The following is a 13,235-nucleotide window of genomic DNA, read 5'->3' on the forward strand; positions in this document are numbered from 1 at the left end:
ATAGAGTCCAGACGACCGCCGTGTCATCTTCAACCAATGGAGTCATCGAGATGCGGTATAAAATGGTGTGGAATCAGCACGCCGCTCTCCCGGCCGTAGGTGATTTAGCCGACCTGGTGCTGCTATTGGTCGGCCAAGTAGCTTCTCAGTGGAGAGGCGTCTAGGGCAGACAGAAATGGGAATTCTCAGCTTCCAAGCAATCCGATACATGTCACCAAAGTCAAGTTAGCCCATTCATATTTCCGATATGTGTCTTTTCTGTAGAGTATGTGTGCATATGGTTTGAAAATTCACTCGGAAAGTTCACAACAAATGAATGCCACTGCTGAAAATAATGTGTTTAAAAGGAATGTGATGCGTACAACATTGAACCTCCCTATTTAAGCGAAACTGTGCTGAATGAAAAGGTGCTAGCATGTGATACTTGATCCCGCCCCTCTCCCTTCCCCTGAAATCGTGATTGTCGTGACAATGATCCGTAGCATAGCCCGTGTTCTAGGCTACACTGGAAGGTGGTGATACGTGTAAATAAATCGCAGAACACATTTTTTATTAAATTAATGTGAAAGCCCGAGAATATTTTACAAACACAAAGGTGAAAAAAAATTTAGCACATGGTAACACTCGAATCTACTTCCTTTTGTTTATGAACTCCCGCACTCTTCACACCACGATACGCTGCATATATATCTTAACAATGATCTGAGGGCTTTCTAACGTCGACATGTCATTAACTGACAATTATAACAAATCGTAAAAAAGAGGGAGGTATTTGTGATAAATCTTCTCTCCGCCTTGCCTTGAAAGTTGAATTCTGGATTAGCTTCTCCTGAGCTAAACAGCAGATATGAGCACTATGGATTCGCAAAGGATCTTGGTAGTACGATCGTAGCGACATCTATCGGATTGTTCGGTAGTTGAGAATCCCCATTTATGTTGCCCCAAGACGTCTGTCCTCAGTTGGCATCACTAAACTAAGTGCACGTAATTCCCGTCCTCCCAGGAAATACCGAGGATCGAGCCCGGATACTCCGCGCTGACCACTTCGTTTATTTATTTTTTCTTTCTTTCGATCTGTTTCTTCGTAGTTTTATTCTCAGTGGTTCTGTGTGGATGTAGCATGTTATCTTTCAAATTCTATCGATGAGAAATTTCACTCCGTTTGTTTTTACAGAGGGTGGCCAGTCCCCTGACGAAACACGCTGAGCTCCCGCGCCAGCTTAATTTGGGAACTGTGCTCTTAGGCTCTTCACTACCAACGCACTTTACCACTCAGGTACGGAGGCGGACTGGCCGGACGTGGAGTGGCTGGATGTACCCTCTGACAGACAGTTACGATAGCCACCGGAGAGCGTATCCAGAGGTGCAGCATTTACACTGATGTGCGCGACGATTACTATTTCGATCGCCCACGTCGCTCGTTCGCACACTGTAGGCGTTCACCATTTTCCACGCAGTATATGCGATTTGTCAGTAGTTGCGAGCTTTATGCTGGGTGTGTCTCGTAAGTCGTATCACACCTTTGAACGTTTCAAGATATCGAAATGAGGTTTTCGGCTAGTGATAATATGCAAAAGGGCTCGTAATTTTGTTGTGTGTACAATACTGTTAACTCTTGTATCAACGGAGTATTGAACGAAATAGGTCTTTTTAATGAAACTATATTGCAGGCTGTTAACGAAGGTACGAGCATATGGAATAAGTTCACAGATCTACATCTACGTGATAACTCTGCTATTCACAATAAAGTGCCTGGAAGAGGGTTCAATGAGCCACCTTCAAGCTGTCTCTCTACCGTTCCACTCTCGAACAGCACGCAGGAAAAAAGAGCAATTAAATTTTTCCGTGCGAGCCGTGATTTCTCGTATTTTATGGTGATGATCATTTCTCCCTATGTAGGTGAGTGCCAACAGAATGTTTTCGTAATCGGAGGAGAAAACTGAAATTTCATGAGAAGATCCCATCGCAACGAAAAACGCCTTTGTTTTAATGATTGCCACTCCAATTCACGTATCATGTCTGTGACACTATCTCCCCTATTTCGCGATAATACAAAACGAGCTGCCCTTCTTTGTACTTTTTCGATGTCATCCGCCAGTTCTACCTGATACGGATCCCACACCGCACAGCAATACTCCAGAATAGAGCGGACAAGCGTGCTGTAAGCAGTAGCACCTTCTAAGTGTTCTGCCAATGAATCGCAGTCTTTGGTTTGCTCTACCCAGAATATTATCTATGTGATCGTTCCAATTTTGGTTATTTGTGATTGCAATCCCTAAGTATTTAGTTCAAAATGGTTCAAATGGGTCTGAGCACTATGGGACTTAACATCTGTGGTCATCAGTCCGCTAGAACTTAGAACTACTTAAACCTAACTAACCTAAGGACAGCTTACACATCCATGCCCGAGGCAGGATTCGAACCTGCGACCGTAGCAGTCCCGCGGTTCCGGACTGAGCGCCTGAACCGCTAGACCACCGCGGCCGGCACTAAGTATTTAGTTGAATTTACAGCCTTCAGATTTGTGTGACTTATCGCGTAATCGAAATTTAGCTGATTTCTTTTAGTACAGATATGAGGGTGGCTCGAAGACTTCCTAAATAATAGAACCCAGTATGTTCTCCTCGACGGCGAGTGTTCGTCAGAGACCAGGGATGTGTGAGAGGATCGCTGTTGTTCTGTATGTACATAAATAATTTGATGGACAGGGTGAGGAGCAATCTGCGGTTGTTTGCAGCTGATGCTGTGATGTACGGTAGGTGTCGGAGGAAGATACAAGACTACTTACACATAATTTCTAGTAGGTGTAGTGAATGCCAGCTAGCTCTAAATTTGGAAAAATGTAAGTTAATGCGGATGGTTAGGAAGAACAAGGCGGAGGTTCGAGTCCTCCCTCGAGTGTGTGTGTGTATGAGTGTGTGTGTGTGTGTGTGTGTGTGTGTGTCTTAGCATAAGTTAGATTAAGTAGTGTGTAAGTCAAGGGACCGATGACCGCAGCAATTTGGCCCCATTAGGAATTCAAACACATTTGAACATTCTGAACAGAGTCAAGTCGTTTAAATATCTGGGTGTAACGTTGCAAACCGATATGAAATGGAACGAACATGTGAGAAGTGGTAGGGGAAGGCGAATGGTCGTGTATGTGAAAGTCCCAGTCGTGCCTTGCACAACCTGTCCATATGAGTCCAATCGGCGAGGGGATATTCGAACGGTCCCCTTGTGAGCAACATTTTGTCGTTCGCGGAGTGTTGCGGGGCGTCGGCGTACGAGGAGGCAGGAGATAAACAAGACGCACGACGCACGTCGCGGAGCACTGCAGCCGTTTCATTACGGTGCCCTCAGCGCGCAGGCGCCCCTCCCACTCGAGACAAATGCCGCTCAGGGCCAAGGGCGGCCGCGTCAGCCCAGGGCGCGCCGAGGTCGGCCGGTCCCTGCTGGCACGCGACGCCTTGCCGTGTCACGAGCTGCTTACCGTACCGCTCGGCTCCACAGGCGTCCGGCCGCAGCGCACGCCGGGGCGCTGGTCACCCGAGCGGACCGGTACATGCAAACCAACATCTTCTCACAGCCTATTACGTGATTAGTGATTGACAGACTTCATTCGGCAACAAACTTTACCTGCTGTCAATGTTTCGGTTGTCAGCCGTTCAACCATCTTCGGTGCGAGCCAGAAAGACTGACGGTAAAGCGCTCTCGTCCACTTTGTATTTTGGCAGAGGGCGATAATACACTATTGGCCATTAAAATTGCTACACCACGAAGACGACGTGCTACAGACGCGAAATTTAACCGACAGGAAGAAGAGGCTGTGATACGCAAATGATTAGCTTTTCAGAGCATTCACATAAGGTCGGCGCCGGTGGCGACACCTACAACGTGCTGACATGAGAAAAGTTTCCAACAGATTTCTCTTACACAAAAAGCAGTTGACCGGTGCTGCCTGGTGATAAGTTGTTGTGATGCCTCGTGTAAGGAGGAGAAATGCGTACCATCACGTTTCCGATTTTGATAAAGGTCGGATTGTAGCCTATCGCGATTGCGGTTTATCGTATGGCGACATTGCTGCTCGAGTTCGTCGAGATCCAATGACTGTTAGCAGAATATGGAATCGGTGGGTTCAGGAGGGTAATACGGAACGCCGTGCTGGATCCCAACGGCCTCGTATCACTAGCAGTCGAGATGACAGGCGTCTTATCCGCATGGTTGTAACGGATCGTGCAGCCACGTCTCGATCCCTGAGTCAACAGATGGGGACGTTTGCAAGACAACAACCATCTGCACGAACTGTTCGACGACGTTTGCAGCAGCATGGACTATCAGCTCGGAGACCGTGGCTGCGGTTACCCTTGACGCTGCATCACAGACAGGAGCGCCTGCGACGGTGTACTCAACGAGGAACCTGGGTGCACGAATGCCAAAACGTCATATTTTCTGATGAATCCAGGTTCTGCTTACAGCATCATGATGGTCGCATCTGTGGTTGGCGACATCGCGATGAACTACATTGTAAGCGTGTATTCGTCATCGCCATACTGGCGTATCACCCGGCGTGATGATATGGGGTGCCATTGGTTACAGGTCTCGGTCACCTCTTGTTCGCATTGACGGCACTTTGAACAGTGGACGTTACATTTCAGATGTATTACGACTCGTGGCTCTACCCTTCATTCGATCTCTGCGAAACCCTACATTTCAGCAGGATAATGCACGAGCGCATGTTGCAGGTCCTGTACAGGCCTTTCTGGATACAGAAAATGTTCGACTGCTGCCCTGGCCAGCACATTCTCCAGATCTCTCACCAATTGAAAACGTCTGGTCAATGGTGGCCGAGCAACTGGCTCGTCACAATACGCCAGTCACCACTCTTGATCGTCACAATACGCCACTCTTGATGAACTGTGGTATCGTGTTGAAGCTGCATGGGCAGCTGTACCTATACGCGCCATCCAAGCTCTGTTTGACTCAATGAACAGGCGTATGAAGGCCGTTATTACGGCCAGAGGTGGTTATTCTGGGTACTGATTTCTCAGGATCAATGCACTTAAATTGCGTGAAAATGTAATCACATGTCAGTTCTAGTATTATATATTTGTCGAATGAATACCTGTTTATCATCTGCATTTCTTCTTGGGGTAGCAATTTTAATAGCCAGTAGTGTAGTTAAAGCTAACCAACCTATGGACATCACACACATCCATGCCCGAGGCAGGATTCGAACACGCGAGCGTAACGGTCGTGCGTTTCCAGACTGAGGCGCCTAGAACCGCTCGGCCACAACGGCCGGCAAAAGCAGTAACTGCAGAATGAGTCGTTCAGGAGAGCCCAGTGAGTTTGCACGTGGATCTCTCGCGATTAACACGTGAATCAGGAAGATTTCAAATCTTCTAAAGTTGTCCAAGTCGACCGCTGCGATGGAATGAACAACCACAGCCAAACCAAGGCCAAGCAGATCTCTTGTACTGACGGACAGGGACTATCGGTCATTGTGGAGGGTGATTGAAGCGGAAATCAGCGGAAGAAATTGCACGTGAGTTCCAAAGTGCTACCAGCAGTCCAGCTAGTACAGTGACTGTGTCTAGGAGTTAAAACTAGTGGGATATGACTGTCGAGCACCTCCTCATAAGCCATTAATTTCTACAGTCAGTGCTAAGCGACCATTGAGATGGTATAAAGAGCAACACCATTGGACAGTCAATAACTGGAAACGAGTCATTTGGAGTGATGAATAACGCTATACCCGTTGACAAATCGATGGAAGGGTTTGGGTTTGGCGAATGCCTGGAGAACGGCACCTGCCATCAAGTGTAGTGCCAAATAGTGAAGTACGGAGGTTGTGGTGTTACGGTATTGAGGTGTTTTTCGTGGTTGTCGTATGGTCCGCTTACTGCGTTTAAGAAAGAGCTGAATGCTGATGGATATGAAGACTATTTAGAGCACTGAGCACGGAAGAGGAGCAGTTCGGAGGCAATGACTGTATCAGCATGACAATGCACCCTGCCATAAAGCAGCGTCTCTGAGGCATTGATTTGTGGACATCAGCGTTGCCGGCCGGTGTGGCCGAGCGGTTCTAGGCGCTTCAGTCTGGAACCGCGCGACCTCTACTGTCTCAGTTTCGAATCTTGCCTCGGGCATGGATGTGTGTGATGTCCTTAGGTTAGTTAAGTTTAAGTAGTTCGAAGTTCTGGGGGACTGATGACCTCAGATGTTAAGTGCCATAGTGCTCAGAGCCATTTGAACCATTTGAACATCAACGTTCCAGAAATGGACAAGCCTGCCGCGCGTCCCGACCTGAATCCAAATGGACTCCTTCGGAATGAGTTAGAATGTCCAAGTCGCTCCAGACCCCTGAATCCAACGTCACTACATTCTCTGGTTTCGGCTCTTGTGGAAGAATGGGCTGCCATTCTTCCAGACATTCATACACCTTACTGATAGCGTCTCAAGCGGAGTACAAGCCATCTTAAAGGCAAAGGAAGCACACACCCCATCTTAATGTCGGCTAATAGGTGTTCGGATACTGTTGATCATTTAGTGTATTTCGGTTGTCAAGGCCGAGAGACTGCAAAGCGCTCCCGTCCACCTTATATAGTGTCAGTGCGAGTTAATTACCCATGCGTACACCATAAATCATAGTGGCAGAACATGGACGGCAGAGATGTATGGTATCCGTGACCCGTCTCTGAAGGAGGTTGTTTCAAAAATTCTGGTCGACAGGGGGACGGTACCGTTTTCTATGATGCTTAAGTATGGCTAGTGCTGCTTGGTTGGTTGATTTGGGGGGAAGGAACCAAACAGTGAGGTTACCTGTCCCATCGGGTTAGGGAACGATGGGGAAGGAAGTCGGCCGTGCCCTGTCAGAGGAACCTGAAGCGATTTAGGGGAATCACGGGAAACCTGAATCAGGACGGTCGAACGTGGTTTTGAACCGTCGTCCTCCCGAGTCCAGTGTGCTAACCAATGCGCCACCTAGCTCGGTGCTAGTGCTGGATTCCACATTTTGTCAACGTTAAAAGCATCGTCACGGCTAATTAAATCGTTCGTCAGATCATTTCAATGGTTTCCCTGAAAACTGAATCGCAGAAGGATGAGTGAGATATTAAAATTCGGACGTTATTGTAGTCCATAGCGTGACTTGCCTTTATACACTGCTCGGCCATTGTCGATTTATCAGGCTATAGCAGCCAGGTATAGCGTCGATGTTCTAACGCATTGTTCTTGAAATGTACAGAAAGCACGTCCGATATATGACTAACTGCACTGCCTTCCCAAGTGTCAAATAATCTTCCACGGCCGGCCGCGGTGGCCGTGCGGTTCTGGCGCTGCAGTTCGGAACCGCGGGACTGCTACGGTCGCAGGTTCGAATCCTGCCTCGGGCATGGATGTGTGTGATGTCCTTATGTTAGTTACAACTACTTAAACCTAAGTTCTAGGGGACTGATGACCTAAGATGTTAAGTCCCATAGTGCTCAGAGCTATTTTTCGTCTTCCACGGAGCGAACGAGCGTTGCTATCTTTGGTGCTGGCAGAAAGATAACCTTACTTTTATGTTTAGAGTGCATAGGACCTAATTAAGAAGAAAGATACCCTACGAACCTATAAAGGCCGTCGTCTCGAACTTTTTGTGTTCAGCTCCGTAAGGTGGGACCCGCACATTCGGTTTTAATTGTAAAGCCTTGTGGATCTTCGATAGTGGATAGCCATTATCTTTAAAAAACAATTCTCATGTTCGAGTTTTTGCTGTAGATGACCCTTATCAGCAGTCAAACTTGCCCTGCGGACAACTTTATTCAGGAAACCATTGGTCTGCGCAGGATGATGACAGACTTCCAAGAAAGATGATGTGCATTTTTTCCATCTCTATGATAAATTAGCTGCTTCCATGAACGGAGTTCAGATGGTCCGAGAACTGATAAAGTGTCTCCTCCCCATGGAAGCACTTTTACATTTTCCTCATCTTGATGACACTCTTGGTAAAAAGCCTAGAACTAAATCATTTTATTTAGTAGTTGAACCTTCAAGTCATTGTTACGAGAGGGTGCAGTAAAGTAACGCCTCCAGTTTTTTGTGAAAACACTAAAAAATTTTAAATAACAGAAAATTTATTAACAATCTAAATCTTTATTTTTCATGTCTAAATATTAACTATTTCTCAACATTGTCACCATGGCGACGAACAAATTTCTCCCAACAAGAGGCCATTCAATGTAGAATGTTTTACTTTGTTAAGGGAGTCACAACCTCATCTCTGCGTGCACCGCTTCATCGCTAACAAAATGAATTCCTCGATGTGTTCTTTAAATTCTGGAAACAGATGAAAATCGGATGAGGCCAGATAGGGACTGTATGGACTGTGATCGGTGACAGTGAACCAGAGGTGTCTGACTGTTGCGGATGTCGCAGCGCTCTGTGTGGCCTAACATTGTCATTGTACACAGCTTTCATTCTTTTATGGATTTCTATTGGAAGCACGTTTTCTGTGGTTAGAAACTCGATTACATCACTCTGTTTCTCACGCACCGACATAGTTACGTTACATACTGGCATGTTCAAATGCCTCTGAGAACTATGGGACTTAACATCTGAGGTCATCAGTCCCCTAGAACTTAGAACTACTTAAACCTAACTAACCTAAGGACATCACACACATCCATGCCCGAGGCAGGATTCGAATATGCTACTGTAGCGGTCACGCGGTTCCAGACTGAAACGCCTAGATCCGCACGGCCACACCGGTACTAGCATGTTACACGGCGCAATTCGGAGCGCTCTTGCTGTAGGGGTTGCAACTTGCGCCAGCGAAGCGGGAAAGTCGCCCGAGTAATATGCATGACGCATAATACCTCAATCGATACTGAAAACAGAATAAAAAGTTCAGAGGCATTACTTCCCAGTACGCCCTCGTATATCAACTCAGTTTTGAGTTGCAATGATCTCTGTTTGTTAACTGAATCCAACTTTCTGAGAAACCCAGAATGAGAATAAAATAATCGTGTGACTCAAACCTCTGCCGCAACATAGATTTAAACTAGTCTATGACATGAAGGAAACTCTTAGTTCATAATTTTTCTGATGGGGTCAGCTCGACATGAAGTGCTTCAACGCACTCAGCAGACGACAAACATACGTTTGTGCTGCGTTTCAATTTTGTGCTTAATGCAGTCTTCTAATTCGTGAGTTTTCACCACAAATTCAGTTCTGTCGGCTCCTGTGGAGCTTGTTAGTTACGACAGCGCTGACGCAGCTTTGTTAGAGGTCGAGCTATCCCCCTGCGGGTTCGGGGGTTAGAATAGGCCCGCGGTATTCCTGCCTGTCGTACGAGGCGACTAAAAGGAGTCTCAAACGTTTCGGCCTTATGTGATGGTCCCCTCTCGGGTTTGACCTCCATCTATCTAAATTATTCCGAAGAGCGAGCCAATTGGGGAAGGGCACCTTACATGGTGCACTGAATCCTTCGTGCATTTAGACCTATAGCCGTCTTTCTCGTCGTTGCAATGGTGTCCCGCTCGTTTTCGATCTCTTGGGCGATTACCACGCTGCACTTTGCAGTGTTTCTTTTAACTGTGACGACGACCTTGGCCATTTTTGCACCTAAGATCCAGCACGGTAGCCAGTCCGTTGTGGTGGGGTCGCCATGTACCCTCTTGGTTGTAGCCCCCTGACAACACAGGGATCGCTCTACTGATGCCTGCGCCGTTCACTCCCCACGTATGCCAAGGAGTAGATGCCCATCTCCCTGGGGCATCGGGACTCCCGGCAATGGCCATCCTGCCAGGTGGCCTTTGCTGTGGCTGGGTGGCGCCTGTGGGGAGGGCCCTTGGTCGGAGTAGGTGGCATCAGGGCGGATGACCCGCAATGAAGCGTGGTACATCATCTCTTGCTGGCGGCCAGCCGTCAGCAGTCTCTAAGCGTTCCAAGGCTCAATTCAAGGCTAATGTGTATGACCCCAAATCGTTCCCCTCCCTGGCCACACCATGGGAGGAACGAAGGGCTATGAACGAGAGCGAAAGATACTCGCCCCGGTATCTCGTCTGTACCAGAGCTGACGGGGAATCTTTTATGTCCGTGAAGCCTCAGTTCTTTGTAGAGCATTTAGAGGACAAGTTTGGGGAGGTGGAGGGCTTGTCTAAAATGCGCTCTGGGTCAGTACTGATACAAACGGCATCCTCCGCCCAGTCCCGCAGGTTACTTGCTTGTGACAAGTTGGGGGATGTTAACGTTTCTATTACGCCACATAAGAGTTTAAATATGGTCCAGGGTGTTATTTTCCATAGGGATCTCCTTTTGCAGTCTGATGACGAGCTGCGCGCCAACTTAGAACGTAGAGGTGTTCATTTCGTCCGGCGCGTTCATCGGGGTCCGAGGGACAATCAGGTTGCTACCGGTGCCTTCATCTTGGCCTTCGAGGGTGATACGTTACCGGAAAAGGTCAAGGTGATGGTCTACCGATGTGACGTCAAGCCCTATATCCCTCCCCCGATGCGGTGCTTCAAGTGCTGGAAGTTCGGCCATATGTCTTCCCGCTGCACTTCCAGCCTCACATGTCGAGATTGCGGACGCCCGTCTCATCCCGATACTCCATGTGCCCCGCCTCCCATCTGTGTCAACTGCGGGGAGCACCATTCACCTTGCTCGCCAGACTGCAGAATCTTCCAGAAAGAACGCAAAATCATGGAATATAAGACCCTGGACCGACTGACTTATACTGAGGCCAAGCGGAAATACGACCGATTACATCCCGTGCGAATGACGTCATCCTACGCCGCCGCTACAACACCTGTGCTCGCCCCATCAGTTTCACGACTTCCATCCAGCTCGATAACCAGTAAGACTCCTCCTGCCCCCTTGCCAGTGGGGGGCTCTACCCACCGGGTTGCTCCTGCGCCACCTACCTCAGGGGCAACACCATCCCCCCCATCAGGGACGTCCGTCCCTGCTTCTAAGCCGGAGAAGTGTCCAACGTCTTCGGCTTCTCACGCTCGCAAGGGGTCCCTCGGGTCCCTCCCTTCCCAGGTTTCCACCAGTGGGAAGGCTGACGACCGCCAGTGGCGTAAGTGCCCGCAATCAGCTGGTCGACGGGCTTCACGATCCTCCTCAGTCCCGGAGACTGAATCGGTGAAGCCCTCCCAGCCAGTTAAACCCAAGGAGCAGCGTGGGAAATCAAAGAAGAAGAGCTCTAAGCCCAAGGAACTCGCGGTGGCAGCCACCCCACCGCCACCTTACAGCTCTGCGTCTGAGGACGAGGTGGAGATCCTGGCGTCCGCTGAGGACCTAGAACTCGCCGGTCCCTCAGACGCCATGGATAACACTAGCACGGGTGCTCAATCGGAGGCAGCAGGTGACCCAGCGGCGTAATCTGCCTTCCCCGTCCCGTCACGCCTTTCTCAGCCATGGACAATACCATCCTCCAGTGGAACTGCAGCGGTTTCTTCCACCATCTCGCTGAGCTCCGCCAACTTATCAGCCTTCACCCTTTCTTCTGCATTGCTCTCCAGGAAACTTGGTTTCCAGCAATGCGAACCCCCGCCCTCCGTGGCTATCGGGGTTATTATAAGAATCGAGCAGCTTATGAAAGGGTGTCTGGTGGCGTCTGCATATATGTCCTTCACACTCTGCACAGCGAGTCTGTCCCTCTCCAGACGCCTTTAGAGGCTGTCGCTGTACGCGTGTGGACGCCACAGGCTGTTACCGTCTGCAGTCTTTACATCCCACCGGACGGTGATGTCTCGCAGCTTGTCCTGGCTGCACTGGTCGCCCAATTGCCGCCACCTTTCTTGCTATTGGGCGACTTCAACGCCCATAACCCTCTGTGGGGTGGGTCAGTGGCAACAGGTCGAGGCGCCATCGTTGAGCATTTATTGTCGCAGCTCGATCTCTCGCTGTTAAATGATGGTGCCTTCACACACTTCAGTGTGGCGCATGGCACCTACTCCGCCATTGACCTTTCAATCTGTAGCCATAGCCTCTTACCGTCTGTCCAATGGAGTGTGCATGACGACCTGTGTGGTAGTGACCATTTTCCGATCTTTTTGTCACTACCACAGCGCCACTGTTCTGGGCGCCCTAGCAGATGGGCTCTGAATAAGGCTGACTGGGACTTGTTCTCCTCCACTGCCGCTTTTGAGCCTCTCTCTACCGATGACATTGATGCGGTGGTTCAATCGGTCACCACCGGCATCGTTACTGCCGCCGAATCTGCCATTCCCCATTCCTGTGGGTCCCCTCGGCGGAAGGCTGTGCCTTGGTGGTCGCCTGAGATCGCTGAAGCGATTAAAGATCGCCGGCGGGCGCTCCAGCGTCACAAGCGACGTCCCTCCTTAGCCCACCTTATCGCCTTCAAACGGCTGCGTGCGCGGGCCCGCCTCCTTATCCGCCAGGGCAAGGAGGAGTGCTGGGAGCGGTATGTGTCCACGATTGGTCTCCATGTCACTCCCTCGCAGGTCTGGGCCAAGATTCGACGCGTCTACGGCTATCGGACCCCTGCCAGCGTCCCTGCGCTCTCACTGAATGGAGCCGTTTGTACCGACTCCGACGTCATTGCAAATCGCTTAGCAGAGCATTTTGCTATGAGTTCCGCTTCTGCGAATTACCCCCAGGCCTTCCGCTCCATTAAAGAGCGGCTGGAACGTCGGAGCCTTTCGTTTCGCAGCAACCACCCGGAATCTTACAATGCTCCATTCAGTGAGTGGGAATTTCGCAGTGCCCTAGCTGCTTGCCCTGATACCGCTCCTGGGCCAGATGGCATCCACTGTCAGATGCTGAAACACCTTTCAGTGGACTGCCAGCGGCGCCTTCTCGATCTTTACAACCGTCTTTGGGTCGAGGGGGAGTTTCCGTCGCAATGGCGGGAAGGCATTGTCATCCCTGTTTTGAAGCCTGGAAAGAACCCTCTGGAGGTGGACAGCTACCGTCCCATTAGCCTTGCAAGTTGCTTGAACGGATGGTGAGCCGGCGCTTGAATTGGGTACTAGAGTCTAGGGGCCTTCTGGCTCCATCTCAGGGTGGGTTCCGTAAAGGCCGCTCCGCCGCCGACAATCTGGTGAGCCTGGAGTCGGCCATCCGTACTGCCTTTTCCCGCCGTCAGCACCTGGTCGCTGTCTTTTTCGACATGCGGAAGGCGTACGATACGACGTGGCGTCATCACATTCTTTCTACGCTCCATGGATGGGGTTTTCGGGGTCCTCTGCCGATTTTTATCCGCAATTTTCTGTCGTGTCGTACCTTCCGCGTGCAAGTCG

At 49.7% G+C, this 13,235-nt stretch overlaps 1 protein-coding gene across 1 annotated transcript in view; it reads left to right on the forward strand.

The window, feature by feature from the left end:
• Nucleotides 1-3,371: 3,371 nt before the first annotated feature.
• LOC126474773 (sphingosine kinase 1-like) overlaps nt 3,372-13,235 on the forward strand; it is a 199,161-nt gene continuing 189,297 nt past the window's right edge. The window contains exon 1 of the mRNA XM_050102248.1: nt 3,372-3,540. Coding sequence (XP_049958205.1) covers nt 3,372-3,540 — 169 coding nt within the window. The remainder of the gene's footprint in view (nt 3,541-13,235) is intronic.

This window comes from Schistocerca serialis, chromosome 4, assembly GCF_023864345.2.
Source record: "Schistocerca serialis cubense isolate TAMUIC-IGC-003099 chromosome 4, iqSchSeri2.2, whole genome shotgun sequence".
NCBI lineage: Eukaryota > Metazoa > Arthropoda > Insecta > Orthoptera > Acrididae > Schistocerca > Schistocerca serialis.